Source organism: Schistocerca nitens, chromosome 7 (assembly GCF_023898315.1).
Source record: "Schistocerca nitens isolate TAMUIC-IGC-003100 chromosome 7, iqSchNite1.1, whole genome shotgun sequence".
In the NCBI taxonomy this organism is placed as follows: domain Eukaryota; kingdom Metazoa; phylum Arthropoda; class Insecta; order Orthoptera; family Acrididae; genus Schistocerca; species Schistocerca nitens.
The window spans coordinates 59,602,985-59,614,934 of NC_064620.1; the positions used below are offsets into that span (position 1 = coordinate 59,602,985).

Sequence of the window (11,950 nt, forward strand, 5' to 3'; positions counted from 1 at the left end):
TTGTCCAAACTATTTATCGTCTACGTTTTACTTCCATACATGACTACACTCCATACAAATACTTTCAGAAACGACTTCCTGACACTTAAATCTATACTCGACGTTAACAAATTCCTTTTCTTCAGAAACACTTTCCTTGCCATTACCAGTCTACATTTTATATCCTCTCTACTTCGACCATCATCAGTTATTTTGATCCCCAAATAGCAAAACTCCTTTACTACTTTAAGTGTCTCGTTTCCTAATCTAACTCCCTCAGCATCATCCGACTTAATTCGACTACATTCATTCCATTATCCTCGTTTTGCTTTTCTTGATGTTCATCTTATACCCTCCTTTCAAGACACTGTCCATTCCGTTCAGCTGCTCTTCCATGTCCTTTGCTGTCTCTGACAGAATTAAAATGTCATCGGCGAACTTCAAAGTTTTTTTTTCTCCATGGAATTTGATTCCTACTCCGAATTTTTCTTTTGTTTCCTTTACTTTTGCTCAATATACAGATTCAATGACATTGGAGAGAGGCTACAACCCTGTCTCACTCCCTTCCCAACCACTGCTTCCCTATCATGCCCCTCGACTCTTGTAACTACCATCTGGTTTCTGTACAAATTGTAAATAGTCTTTCGCTCCCTGTATTTTACCCCTGCCACCTTTAGAATTTGAAAGGGAGTATTCCAGTAACACTGTCAAAAGCTTTCTCTAAGTCTACAAATGCTAGGAATGTAGGTTTGCCTTCCCTTAATCTACTTTCTAAGATCAGTTGTAAGGTCAGTATTGCCTCACGTGTTCCAATATTTCTACGGAATCCAAACTGATGTCCCACGAGGTCGGCTTCTACCAGTTTTTCCATTCGTCTGTACAGAATTCGCGTCAGTATTTTGCAGCTGTGACTTATTAAACTGATAGTTCGGTAATTTTCACATCTGTCAACACCTGCTTTCTTTGGGATTGGAACTATTATATTCTTCTTGAAGTCTGAGGGTATTTCGCCTGTCTCATACATCTTGCTCACCAGATGGTAGAGTTTTGTCAGGGCTGGCTCTCCCAAGGCTGTCAGTAGTTCTCAAAAATGGTTCAAATGGCTCTGAGCACTATGTGACTCAACTGCTGAGGTCATTAGTCCCCTAGAACTTAGAACTAGTTAAACCTAACTAACCTAAGGACATCACAAACATCCATGCCCGAGGCAGGATTCGAACCTGCGACCGTAGCGGTCTTGCGGTTCCAGACTGCAGCGCCTTTAACCGCACGGCCACTTCGGCCGGCTGTCAGTAGTTCTAATGGAATGTTGTCTACTCCGGGGGCCTTATTTCTGCTTAGGTCTTTCAGTGCTCTGTCAAACTGTTCACGCAGTATCATATCTCACATTTCATCTTCATCTACCTCCTCTTCCATTTCCATGATACTGTCCTCAAGAACATCGCCCCTGTATAGACTCTCTATATACTTCTTCCACCTTTCTGCTTTTCCTTCTTTGCTTTGAGCTGGGTTTCCATCTGAGCTCTTGATATTCATGCAAGTGGTTCTCTTTTCTCCAAAGGTCTCTTCAATTTTCCTGTTGGCAGTATCTATCTTACCCCTCTTGAGATAAGCCTCTACACCCTTGCATTTGTCCTCCAGCCATCCCTGCTTAGCCATTTTGCACTTCCTGTCGATCTCATTTTTGAGATGTTTGTATTCCTTTTTGCCTGCTTCACTTACTGAATTTCTGTATTTTCTCCTTTCATCAATTAAATTCAGTATCTCTTCTGTTACCCGAGGATTTCTACTAGCCCTCGTCTTTTTAGCTACCTGATCCTCTGCTGCCTTCACTATTTCATTTCATTCCTCAAAGCTACCCATTCTTCATCTACTGTATTTATTTCCCCCATTCCTGTCAATTGTTCCCTTATGCTCTCCCTGAAACTCTGTACTACCTCTGGTTCTTTCAGTTTATCCAGGTCCCATCTCCTTAAATTCCCGCCTTTTTGCAGTTATAGAGAATATTGCTGGTTTTTTGTAGTATTCTACTACTTACATTATTACAGGTAAGCAGCGAACAGTGGACGGACTAAGTTTTCTTTTATTTGTCCATTTAATTTAATATGTTATTGCTATGTTATCTTGAAACTGAGTGAGAAAAAATTTTATAATGTTTGTCGATTTCTACGTTTATTACAAAAAAATAAGGTTCAGATGTGTGTGAAATCTTATGGGACTTGACTGCTAAGGTCATCCGTCGCTAAGCTTACGCACTACTTAACCTAAATTATCCTAAGGACAAACACACACACCCATGCCCGAGGGAGGACTCAAACCTCCGCCGGGACCAGCCGGACAGTCCATGACTGCAGCGCCTAAGACCGCTCGGCTAACCCCACGCGGCTACGTTTATTATAAGAAATAACAGGAGTAATATACATAAGTCGGTTATTTCAGAAACCGGTTATTTTGAGCGGTTTCAACGCTCAGGTTAAACTGGTGTGGGAAAAAAGCGATATAACCGAAAACCGGCCGCTTCAGCGACACCCGCCATCCCCGGGGCCCACCTCGTCTGTCTCTACACCAGCCCCGCCGCCCACGGGGAGCTCGCACCATCGGCGGTCGCCTTCCCACGGCGCTGCCGTGCTGACTCTCGTGTTTACGCCGCAGCTGTTCCGTCGCGCCCTATCCAGGACACGCGGTAGCGGCGAGCGCCCGTCAGCCCGTCTGCGCATTCTTCCCGTCTGATGACCCATCCGCTCTGCCGCTGCAGCACGGCATCACTCGCCGAGACGCAGACGAAGGCGCTGGGACTGTCTAAAGGAGGACGCGACCGAATTTCGCAACGGCCGCGCACAGCTGGACTCCGCAACTTCAGACAATGGCGTGACCATAAATTTCTCAGAAGGGGCCGCACGTTCCCTGCTTTCCTTTTTAACAGGCACGTGTACCACCTGTCTAAATTGTTGTGTATACTAAATGAAAAGTCTACATCTACATTTATACTCCGCATGCCACCCAACGGTGTGTGGCGGAGGGCACTTTACGTGCCACTGTCATTACCTACCTTTCCTGTTCCAGTCGCGTATGGTTCGCGGGAAGAACGCCTGCCGGAAAGCCTCCGTGCGCGCTCTAATCTCTATAGTTTACGTTCGTGATCTCCTCGGGAGGTATAAGTAGCTGGAAGCAATATATTCGATACCTCATCCAGAAACGCACCCTCTCGAAACCTGGACAGCAAGCTTCACTGCGATGCAGAGCGCCTCTCTTGCAGAGTCTGCCACTAGAGTTTGCTAAACATCTCCGTAACGCCATCACGCTTACCAAATAACCCTGTGACGAAACGCGCCGCTCTTCTTTGGATCTTGTCTATCTCCTCCGTCAACCAGATCTGATACGGATCCCACACTGATGAGCAATACTCAAGTATAGGTCGAACGAGTGTCTTGTAAGCCACCTCCTTTGTTGATGGACTACATTTTCTAAGGACTCTCCCAATGAATCTCAACCTGGTACCCGCCTTACCAACAATTAATTGTATATGATCATTCCACTTCCAATCGTTCCGCACTCATACTCCCAGATATTTTACAGAAGTAACTGCTACCAGTGCTTGTTCCGCTATCATATAATCAGTTTCTGTGTAAACATTTCGACCTTCTGTATCTGACACTTACGGCGAATCTCCCTTCGAAATGAGACGTAGTATCTATCTCGCGACATTCACTGGTTACTTGTTTCAATCTTTCTCTGTCTTCCTGCTGCTACACAACGCCTTCTCTGACCCCTCCCCTCCCCCCCAATCCCTTTCCCCACAACGCTACAAACGATTACTTGAGAACTGTAGCATCTGATGATGACTCATTAGGCGACTTGAAACCGGTAATGGGAAAACAGAAATTCTACCATCACGAAAGGAGACTCGAGTCAGTCATTTCTGAAAACATTTATTCATGACAGTCGCAGAGTTCCCACAGGGTGAACCAGAACTCCGACGATAAACTTTCAGACGGGGTAGTATGTACTAAAACAACATCAAAATGTCTAATGAACATGGGCTCTAAAATGCGTGCCTTAAGAGCTATGACAGATTATTCAGTAGAAGCATGTGTTTCACATTAAAAGAAGATGAACAAGTGCATACAGCTCTTCAGGAATGCATTTTGGAGCTCATGTTTACTGGAAATATTATTCTTCTCTTGGTCGATACTATCACCTCCGAAAGATTATCGGTGGAGTTTTCTTTCTTTCGTTTGTGCCTCTGTCCCGCACGTACGCAGGATCAGCATGGTTATTCGGATCTGGCAATGTTGCCGAGCGGTTCTAGGCGCTACAGTCTGGAACCGCGCGAGCGCTACGGTCGGAGGTTCGAATCCTGCCTCGGGCATGGATGTGTGTGATGTCCTTAGTTTGGTTAGGTTTAAGTAGTTCTAGGGGACTAATGACCTTAGAAGTTAAGTCCTATAGTGCTCAGAGCCATTTGGCAATGTTAGATTAAGGGGTGGCCGGATGCTCTTCCTGCCGCCACCCCGTACCCCCTAGGGCGCAATTAGTGTACCCCAACTGTCTGCAACTAAGGTAATCCATAGAATAATGCGAAAGTGTTCAGATGTCCGTGAGCCATGTAACTGAGGCGGGACGTGGGGATCAGCCCGGTATTCACCTAGGGGGATGTGGAAAACCGCCTAAAAACCACATCCAGGCTGGCCGGCACACCGATCGTCGTCGTTAAACCGCCGGGCGGATACGGTCCGGAGCCATCCCGAGTCCACGAAGCAGCGCATTAGCGCTCTCGGCTAACGTGCCGGGTTGTCGGTGGAGTTGTGGTTCACCCTATATATACAGGATGATTCAAAAGTAACTGTACAGACTTAGTGGATGTAATGTATGGATCAAAATAAGAGTAAAATGTTAAATAACGTTTCGTCTGAGACCGCTTCATTTCCGAGTTATGGTGCATAATGTCATTTATAGTAGGCATTACATCACGGGCCGGTACAGACTTTTGTCGTGTCGTGTTCGCCCTCACATCGACTGGTGTTGCTTTGTCGAGGGGCCCTGCACGTCGGGAGTCTTGCATCTCGAAGTTGTTTGTCCCAGTAAGTCGAAAGGTCGCGCAGGACCAGTTTCTTACCCCGATAGATCTCTGGATCTTAACACCTGGACTTCTACCTTTGGAGCAACGTTAAGGAGTTCGTGTATGGTGTTGCAACTGAGTACGTAGCACAACTACAGCAGCGCACTGAAAATAGCTGTGCAAAAAATAAATAAATAAATAAATAAAAATTGTTAAAATGGCTGTGAGCACTATGGGACTTAACTTCTGAGGTCATCAGTCCCCTAGATGCAAATGATTAGCTTTTCAGAGCATTCACACAAGGTTGGCACCGGCGGCGACACCTAAAACGTGCTGACATGAGGAAAGTTTCCAGCCGATTTCTCATACACAAACAGCAGTTGACCGGCGTTGCCTGGTGAAACGTTGTTGTGATGCCTCGTGTAAGGAGGAGAAATGCGTACCATCACGTTTCCGACTTTGATAAAGGTCGGATTGTAGCCTATCGCGATTGCGGTTTATCGTACCGCGACATTGCTGCTCGCGCTGGGCGAGATACAATGACAATTAGCAGAATATGGAATCGGTGGCTTCAGGAGGGTAATACGGAACGCCGTGCTCGATCCCAACGGCCTCGTATCACTAGCAGTCGAGATGACAGGCATCTTATCCGCATGACTGTAACGGATCGTGCAGCCATGTCTCGATGCCTGAGTCAACAGATGGGGACGTTTGCAAGACAACAACTATCTGCACGAATAATTCGACGACGTTTGCAGCAGCATGGACTATCAGCTCGGAGACCATGGCTGCGGTTACCCTTAACACTGCATCGCAGACAGGAGCGCCTGCGATGGTGTACTCAACGACGAACCTGGGTGCACGAATGGCAAAAGCGTCATGTTTTCGGATGAATCCAGGTTCTGTTTACAGCATCATGATGGTCGCATCCGGGTTTGGCGACATTGCGGTGAACGCACATTAGAAGCGTGATTCGTCATCGCCATACTGGCGTATCACCCGGCGTGATGGTATGGGGTGCAATGCCCAGGCGTATGAAGGCCGTTATTACGGCCAGACGTCGTTGTTCTGGGTACTGATTTCTCAGGATCTACGCACCCAAATTACGTGAAAATTTAATCACATGTCAGTTCTAGTATAATATATTTGTCCAAAGAATACCAGTTTATCATCTGCATTTCTTCTTGGTGTAGCAATTTTAATGGCCAGTAGAGTTGGAGGCATATCTCACTGAGAATATCCTGTAAACCACTCCAACGTTGGCAAAGGGTTAGGGAGCAGTAGTTGCGCCACAACGGATCCTTATGTAGTAGTTACACTGGCAGATTGCCAGCTGACTGGACGCAGGGGCGGCAGAGTTTCCGCGTGACATTGGTCGACGCGCCACACCTGGAGAAGGCGGGCAGCGCCGGTTAGCGGGTCCTAATATGGCACCTATCCGGCGAGCACGTATTACGCGGTTTCGACACGGCAGAGTGCAGCGCCGCGGCACGCACCCAAGTCCACACTGTAAGCGCGAAGGACGGCGTTACATAAGGGCGGCCAGCAAGGTGGCGCAGCTACACCGGAACATTGGCCTGGAGTTCGCGGAGGGCAAGTCCATCCTGATGTGTTAGCTGTTCCGGAAATATACACCATTTGATTAAAAGCAGCCGGACATCTGTTACTGGACATTAACACGGCGTGTGTTCACCCTTCACTTATGAAAGTTGCGTGTACAACGACCCACTCTTTCAGGGCAGATGCACGCCAAGCCCCATCTTTTTGCGGGAATACGAAATGGCGAGTGAGCGGTTCATGGGTAGGTGCCCTACCCTGGTAGTGTGTAACTGGTTAGGAATTTGGGTGGGGTGGGAAGTTTGCTCGGATGGCCGAGGCGGTTAGGACAACAGCTCGCGTTAAGCAGGAAACATTCGGCTTCGAGTCCCAGTTCGCCATAAATTTTCACCTGTTACCATCGATCCATTTCGAAGCCCAAATGCGTCTGAGATGTCTTTTTTCAGACATGTCTGAAACAACATACACCATACTTATTTAACGAGGGATCAAAATGGTAAAAAGTGCTGAGATGAGATTACTAGGAGCATTAATCTGGCCACTCATTACCTGACAGTTAGATAAAGGAATATATCAGGGAAGGGTTAAACATTTATAACTTCAATGAAGGAAGAGTGAAGCAGAGAAATATTAGCAAAGAGGGTGCCACGAGAATGCAAGAACACCAGTCATTGTGTACACGCCAGAAAAAAGAAGAAGGAAGATCATTCACCAAAGAACACCCTGACAAAGCAAAATAATTGAGGGCGTAATAACCCACATATAGTTCAATCCTTCGACGACGACGACGACGACGAGGATGATGATGATGACCATGTCACCACGACTAAATACAGACTGTCAAACGCAACCCGATCAACCACAGACTCACTCCATCTTTGGCTTAAAATTTATGAAGCTTGTATTGTATCTCATTTTTTAAAAGTTGATAACTCCTACTGGGGAAAGATTTGCAGAGATCAGTTATTCAGGTCTACCATTTGCTAGACGTCTACTAACTCTGTACTCATTAATAATTATAATAATAAGAAGAAGAAGATCTAAAAATTTCGTAATCACTTTTGTTGACTTCAGGAAAGCCTATGACCCAGTTAATACGAAGACACCATTTGAAATACGCAGTGAATTTCTCTTAGGTAACAAAACCATAGCTTTAATTATGCAATCCTAACAAACACCAATTCTAAAGTGAAATTTAGAGGTGAAAATTATAGGAGTTTAGAGATAAAAACTGGAGTGAGGCAGGGAGATGGTCTCTCTCCCCTCTGCTCTTTAATTGTGTCCTATAAAAAGGTACAAAGGAAATGAGACACTCATTAGGAAAAAGCCAAATCAGTGAGGGAGATCAGGTTACACAAAGGACAACCTACATATAGACTGCTTAGCATTTGTGGATGACCTGGCTATTTTTTTTTCTTTTTTTTTTCAGACTCAATGGAAACACTACTGGACCAAGAGAGCTGCTTAAAGCAAAAGTTGAACGCAGGATTACAAATCTCCTTTGAGATAACTAAATTTACGAGAAATATAAATGCAGCCCCGAACATAATGAAAACGAAATATGGGAAAATAGAAAGAACTAACAAGTTCAAGTATCTAGAAGAATTAATTGAACATGCCATTCCGGAGAAAGAGGTCATTAAATCAAGAGTTAATAAGATGAAAATAGCACACTACCTCACTAAGGACGTATACAATATGAAAAAAGTAACCTTCATGTTAAAGTTACACATTACTCTACAATAATTCGCCAAGAAGGGACTTTAAGCAGCTGAATGTTTAACTCTGAACAAAACGGTGAAAATGGAAGCACTAAGGAAAATTTGGGACCAGCTAAAGAACAAACACAACACAGCAGACCTCATAACAGTGAACTTAATACGCAAATTGAAAAAATGACATACTTGAATAGGAAAAGAAGAATAGCTCTCATAGCTTTCCAAAGTATGAATCCCAACAGATTGTACACCTACTTCGGTAAATTAAAAATGGGTAACACATGGTGCAAAGAAGTTGAAAGGGGCAAGATACTGACGAAAGACTGCCACTCAGAAAAAAACTACAGGATTCCAAATATTTACATGAAAAACGCACAAAGAAGATGGAGGCACTTGGACACAAGAAACACGAGCAAAACATCGAGAAATGTGGAAGAAAGGAAAGGAGAAACAGAAACTTCCTGGCAGATTAAAACTGTGTGCCCGACCGAGACTAGACCTCGGGACATTTGCCTTTCGCGGGCAAGTGCTCTACCAACTGAGCTACCGAAGCACGACTCACGGCCGGTACTCACAGCTTTACTTCTGCCAGTACCTCGTCTCCTACCTTCCAAACTTCGTGCTTCGGTAGCTCAGTTGGTAGAGCACTTGCCCGCGAAAGGCAAAGGTCCCGAGCTCGAGTCTCGGTCGGGCACACAGTTTTAATCTGCCAGGAAGTTTCATATCAGCTCACACTCCGCTGCAGAGCGAAAATCTCATTCTGGAAACATCCCCCAGGCTGTGGCTAAGCCATGTCTCCGCAATATCCTTTCTTTCAGGAGTGCTAGTTCTGCAAGGTTCGGAGGAGAGCTTCTGTAAAGTTTGGAAGGTAGGAGACGAGGTACTGGCAGAAGTAAAGCTGTGAGGACGGGACGTGAGTCGTGCTTGGGTAGCTCAGTTGGTAGAGCACTTGCCCGCGAAAGGCAAAGGTCCCGAGTTCGAGTCTCGGTCGGGCACACAGTTTTAATCTGCCAGGAAGTTTCATATCAGCGCACACTCCGCTGCAGAGTGAAAATCTCATTCTGGAAAGGATAAACAGTTGAAATAACCATCATCCTTAGAGGCTAATGCGTAAACAAGAATACATTTGTCCATCTCGGTAAATGGAATGATATCGACTATGGCAATCTGGGTAAGCAGTTATAAAATTTTTGACCTACGAGACTGCGTTCTTTGTTCCTCGCACTATGTGTTTTGGAGGGTATCTTAATTTTTTTGGTGTGTTTGTCTGGAATGTCTATATTATTCCGATGAAAACATTGCCCAGATATGCCACCACAGGAAGTATTTTTGAACCACAAAGCAACACTACGTGAAATATCCTCAAGTAAATGGCATAACGTGATCAGAACCCCAGGCCTAGTTACGACGGGCTGTTAACATCAACAGTCAATGGTGACATATCTCGGCAGTTCTTTCGTGGGAATAATCTAAACGTTTCACCGAAAAGACACCTGAAGACGGAGGATATATTTCGAAACTTGCGATTTGGGAGCAAATCAACTCAGTGGCAAAAAACTACTGCTACAACAAAACAGCAACAATAACAACACTAGCAAGCGAACTAAATGTTCATCTGGGGCTTTCAAAATGTTCTCACTTCTTTCGTTGACGTTCGTCACAGAAGTAATGTGATAGTTCACACAGAATTTGAGCATGTGCTTCATGTGTGAAGTGCTAAGTGCAAAAACAGGCAGTCCACCCCAAAAACGAGAAATATTGTTAAATATGTACGTAGACGTAGGCGACAAACCCATATGTAAACGCGAAAAGTCACTCAAATCTGAGGGCTGTAAATTCAGCTAAATACTTAGGAATTACAATTAAAAATAACCTAAATTGGAATGATCACGTAGATAATATTGTGGGTAGAGCAAACCAAAGACTGCGATTCATTGGCAGAACACTTAGAAGGTGCAACAGATCTACTAAAGAGACTGCTTACACTACGCCTGTCCGCCCTATTCTGGAGTATTGCTGTGCGGTGTGGGATCCGCATCAGGTGGGACTGACGGAGGACATCGAAAAAGTACAAAGAAGGGCAGCTCGTTTTGTATTATCGCGAAATAGGGGAGATAGTGTCACAGACATGATACGTGAACTGGAGTGGTAATCATTAAAACAAAGGCGTTTTCCGTTTCGACGGGATCTTCTCATGAAATTTCGATCACCAGTTTCCTCCTCAGATTGCGAAAACATTCTGTTGGCACTCACCTACATAGGGAGAAATGATCATCACGATAAAATAAGAGAAATCAGGGCTCGCACAGAAAAATTTAAGTGCTCGTTTTTCCCGCGTGCCGTTCGAGAGTGGAACGGTACAGAGACAGCTTGAAGGTGGTTCATTGAACCCTCTGTCAGGCACTTTATTGTGCATAGCAGAGTAATCACGTAGATGTAGATGTAAACGGAAGTAGATGAGGAAACGCTACAACTGACACTGTTGGAATAAACCGAAACACTTTGTTTCAGATGTTGGGTAGACGGTATCGGAATCAATTAAATTGGAAACGTAAGTAGTTTGTTGAGATTCCTCCTCATCGAGAAACGTTTCTGTTGTGGCGTAACAAGCTAGCTACGCCACACTGAGAAGGAAGCCGAAAGGCACGCGTACACACACGCCGACTGGCGTCAAGTCTGGAACAGGATACGTTATGACTGCTATAAAGAAAATACGTAGCTTTGGAATATACTTAACTTTTAATCACTCCTTGTGATACATCTCTCTTGACTATACAAATGAGACTCGTAAGATACATGCACTTTACAATTGGCGCCTTGCTAGGTCGTAGCCATTAACTTAGCTGAAGGCTATTCTAACTGTCTCTCGGCAAATGAGAGAAAGGCTTCGTCAGTGTAGTCGCTAGCACCGTCTTCGTACAACTGGGACGAGTTCTCGTACGTCTCTCGAGACCTGCCGTGTGGTGGCGCTCGGTCTGCGATCACACAGTGGCGACACGCGGGTCCGACATGTACTAATGGACCGCGGCCGATTTAAGCTACCACCTAGCAAGTGTGGTGTCTGGCGGTGACACCACAGTTTCAGTCACGAAAAAAAGACCGAACGATCAAGGCTGTTGTTACATGGTGCACCACGGAACTTGTTTGGGTTCGCCGCACACTGCAGTAGGAGTTCCAGGAGCCTGTGTGTGTGTCGACTGCCGGGTTGCGGTCTTGGGAAGGCGCGTTTCTCATTAGAGCAGCCAACTGCCCGAGACTGCACTGCCCACCGGCACGCACGCCAGCATCTGCCACTGTGCTGTATCCTCATCTCTACACACCGCACCTAGCCGCTAACTACTTTCAGCTAGGCACGCTCAACTGCCGTCAGTGTCGAAGTAGCAAGGTGGGCTCAATGAGGTAAAACAACCCCCCCACATGGGAACTGAGCTGTAGCCTCATGTTGCCAAGACGGCACGGAGCAGCGAGCGGTGGTGAGGATTTGTCGAAGAATCAAGTTGCTAATGAGACATTGTTATCAGAATACTTGTAAGAATAATGGATACACAGTTGCATTTCTTCACGGCTGCCAGTAGCCTTGCGAGCAGAAGGGTACTGCCCCGCCCATATGCGCTGACGCCAGCATGTCTTGCAGTCT

The 11,950-nt window shown here is 45.6% G+C and overlaps 1 protein-coding gene across 1 annotated transcript in view; it reads left to right on the forward strand.

The window, feature by feature from the left end:
• The window catches only part of LOC126195470 (uncharacterized), a 127,920-nt gene extending 121,266 nt beyond the window's left edge, over positions 1-6,654 (forward strand). The window contains exon 4 of the mRNA XM_049934098.1: positions 6,513-6,654. Within this exon, the coding sequence (XP_049790055.1) occupies positions 6,513-6,654 (142 nt within the window). The remainder of the gene's footprint in view (positions 1-6,512) is intronic.
• The last annotated feature ends 5,296 nt before the right edge of the window (positions 6,655-11,950 follow it).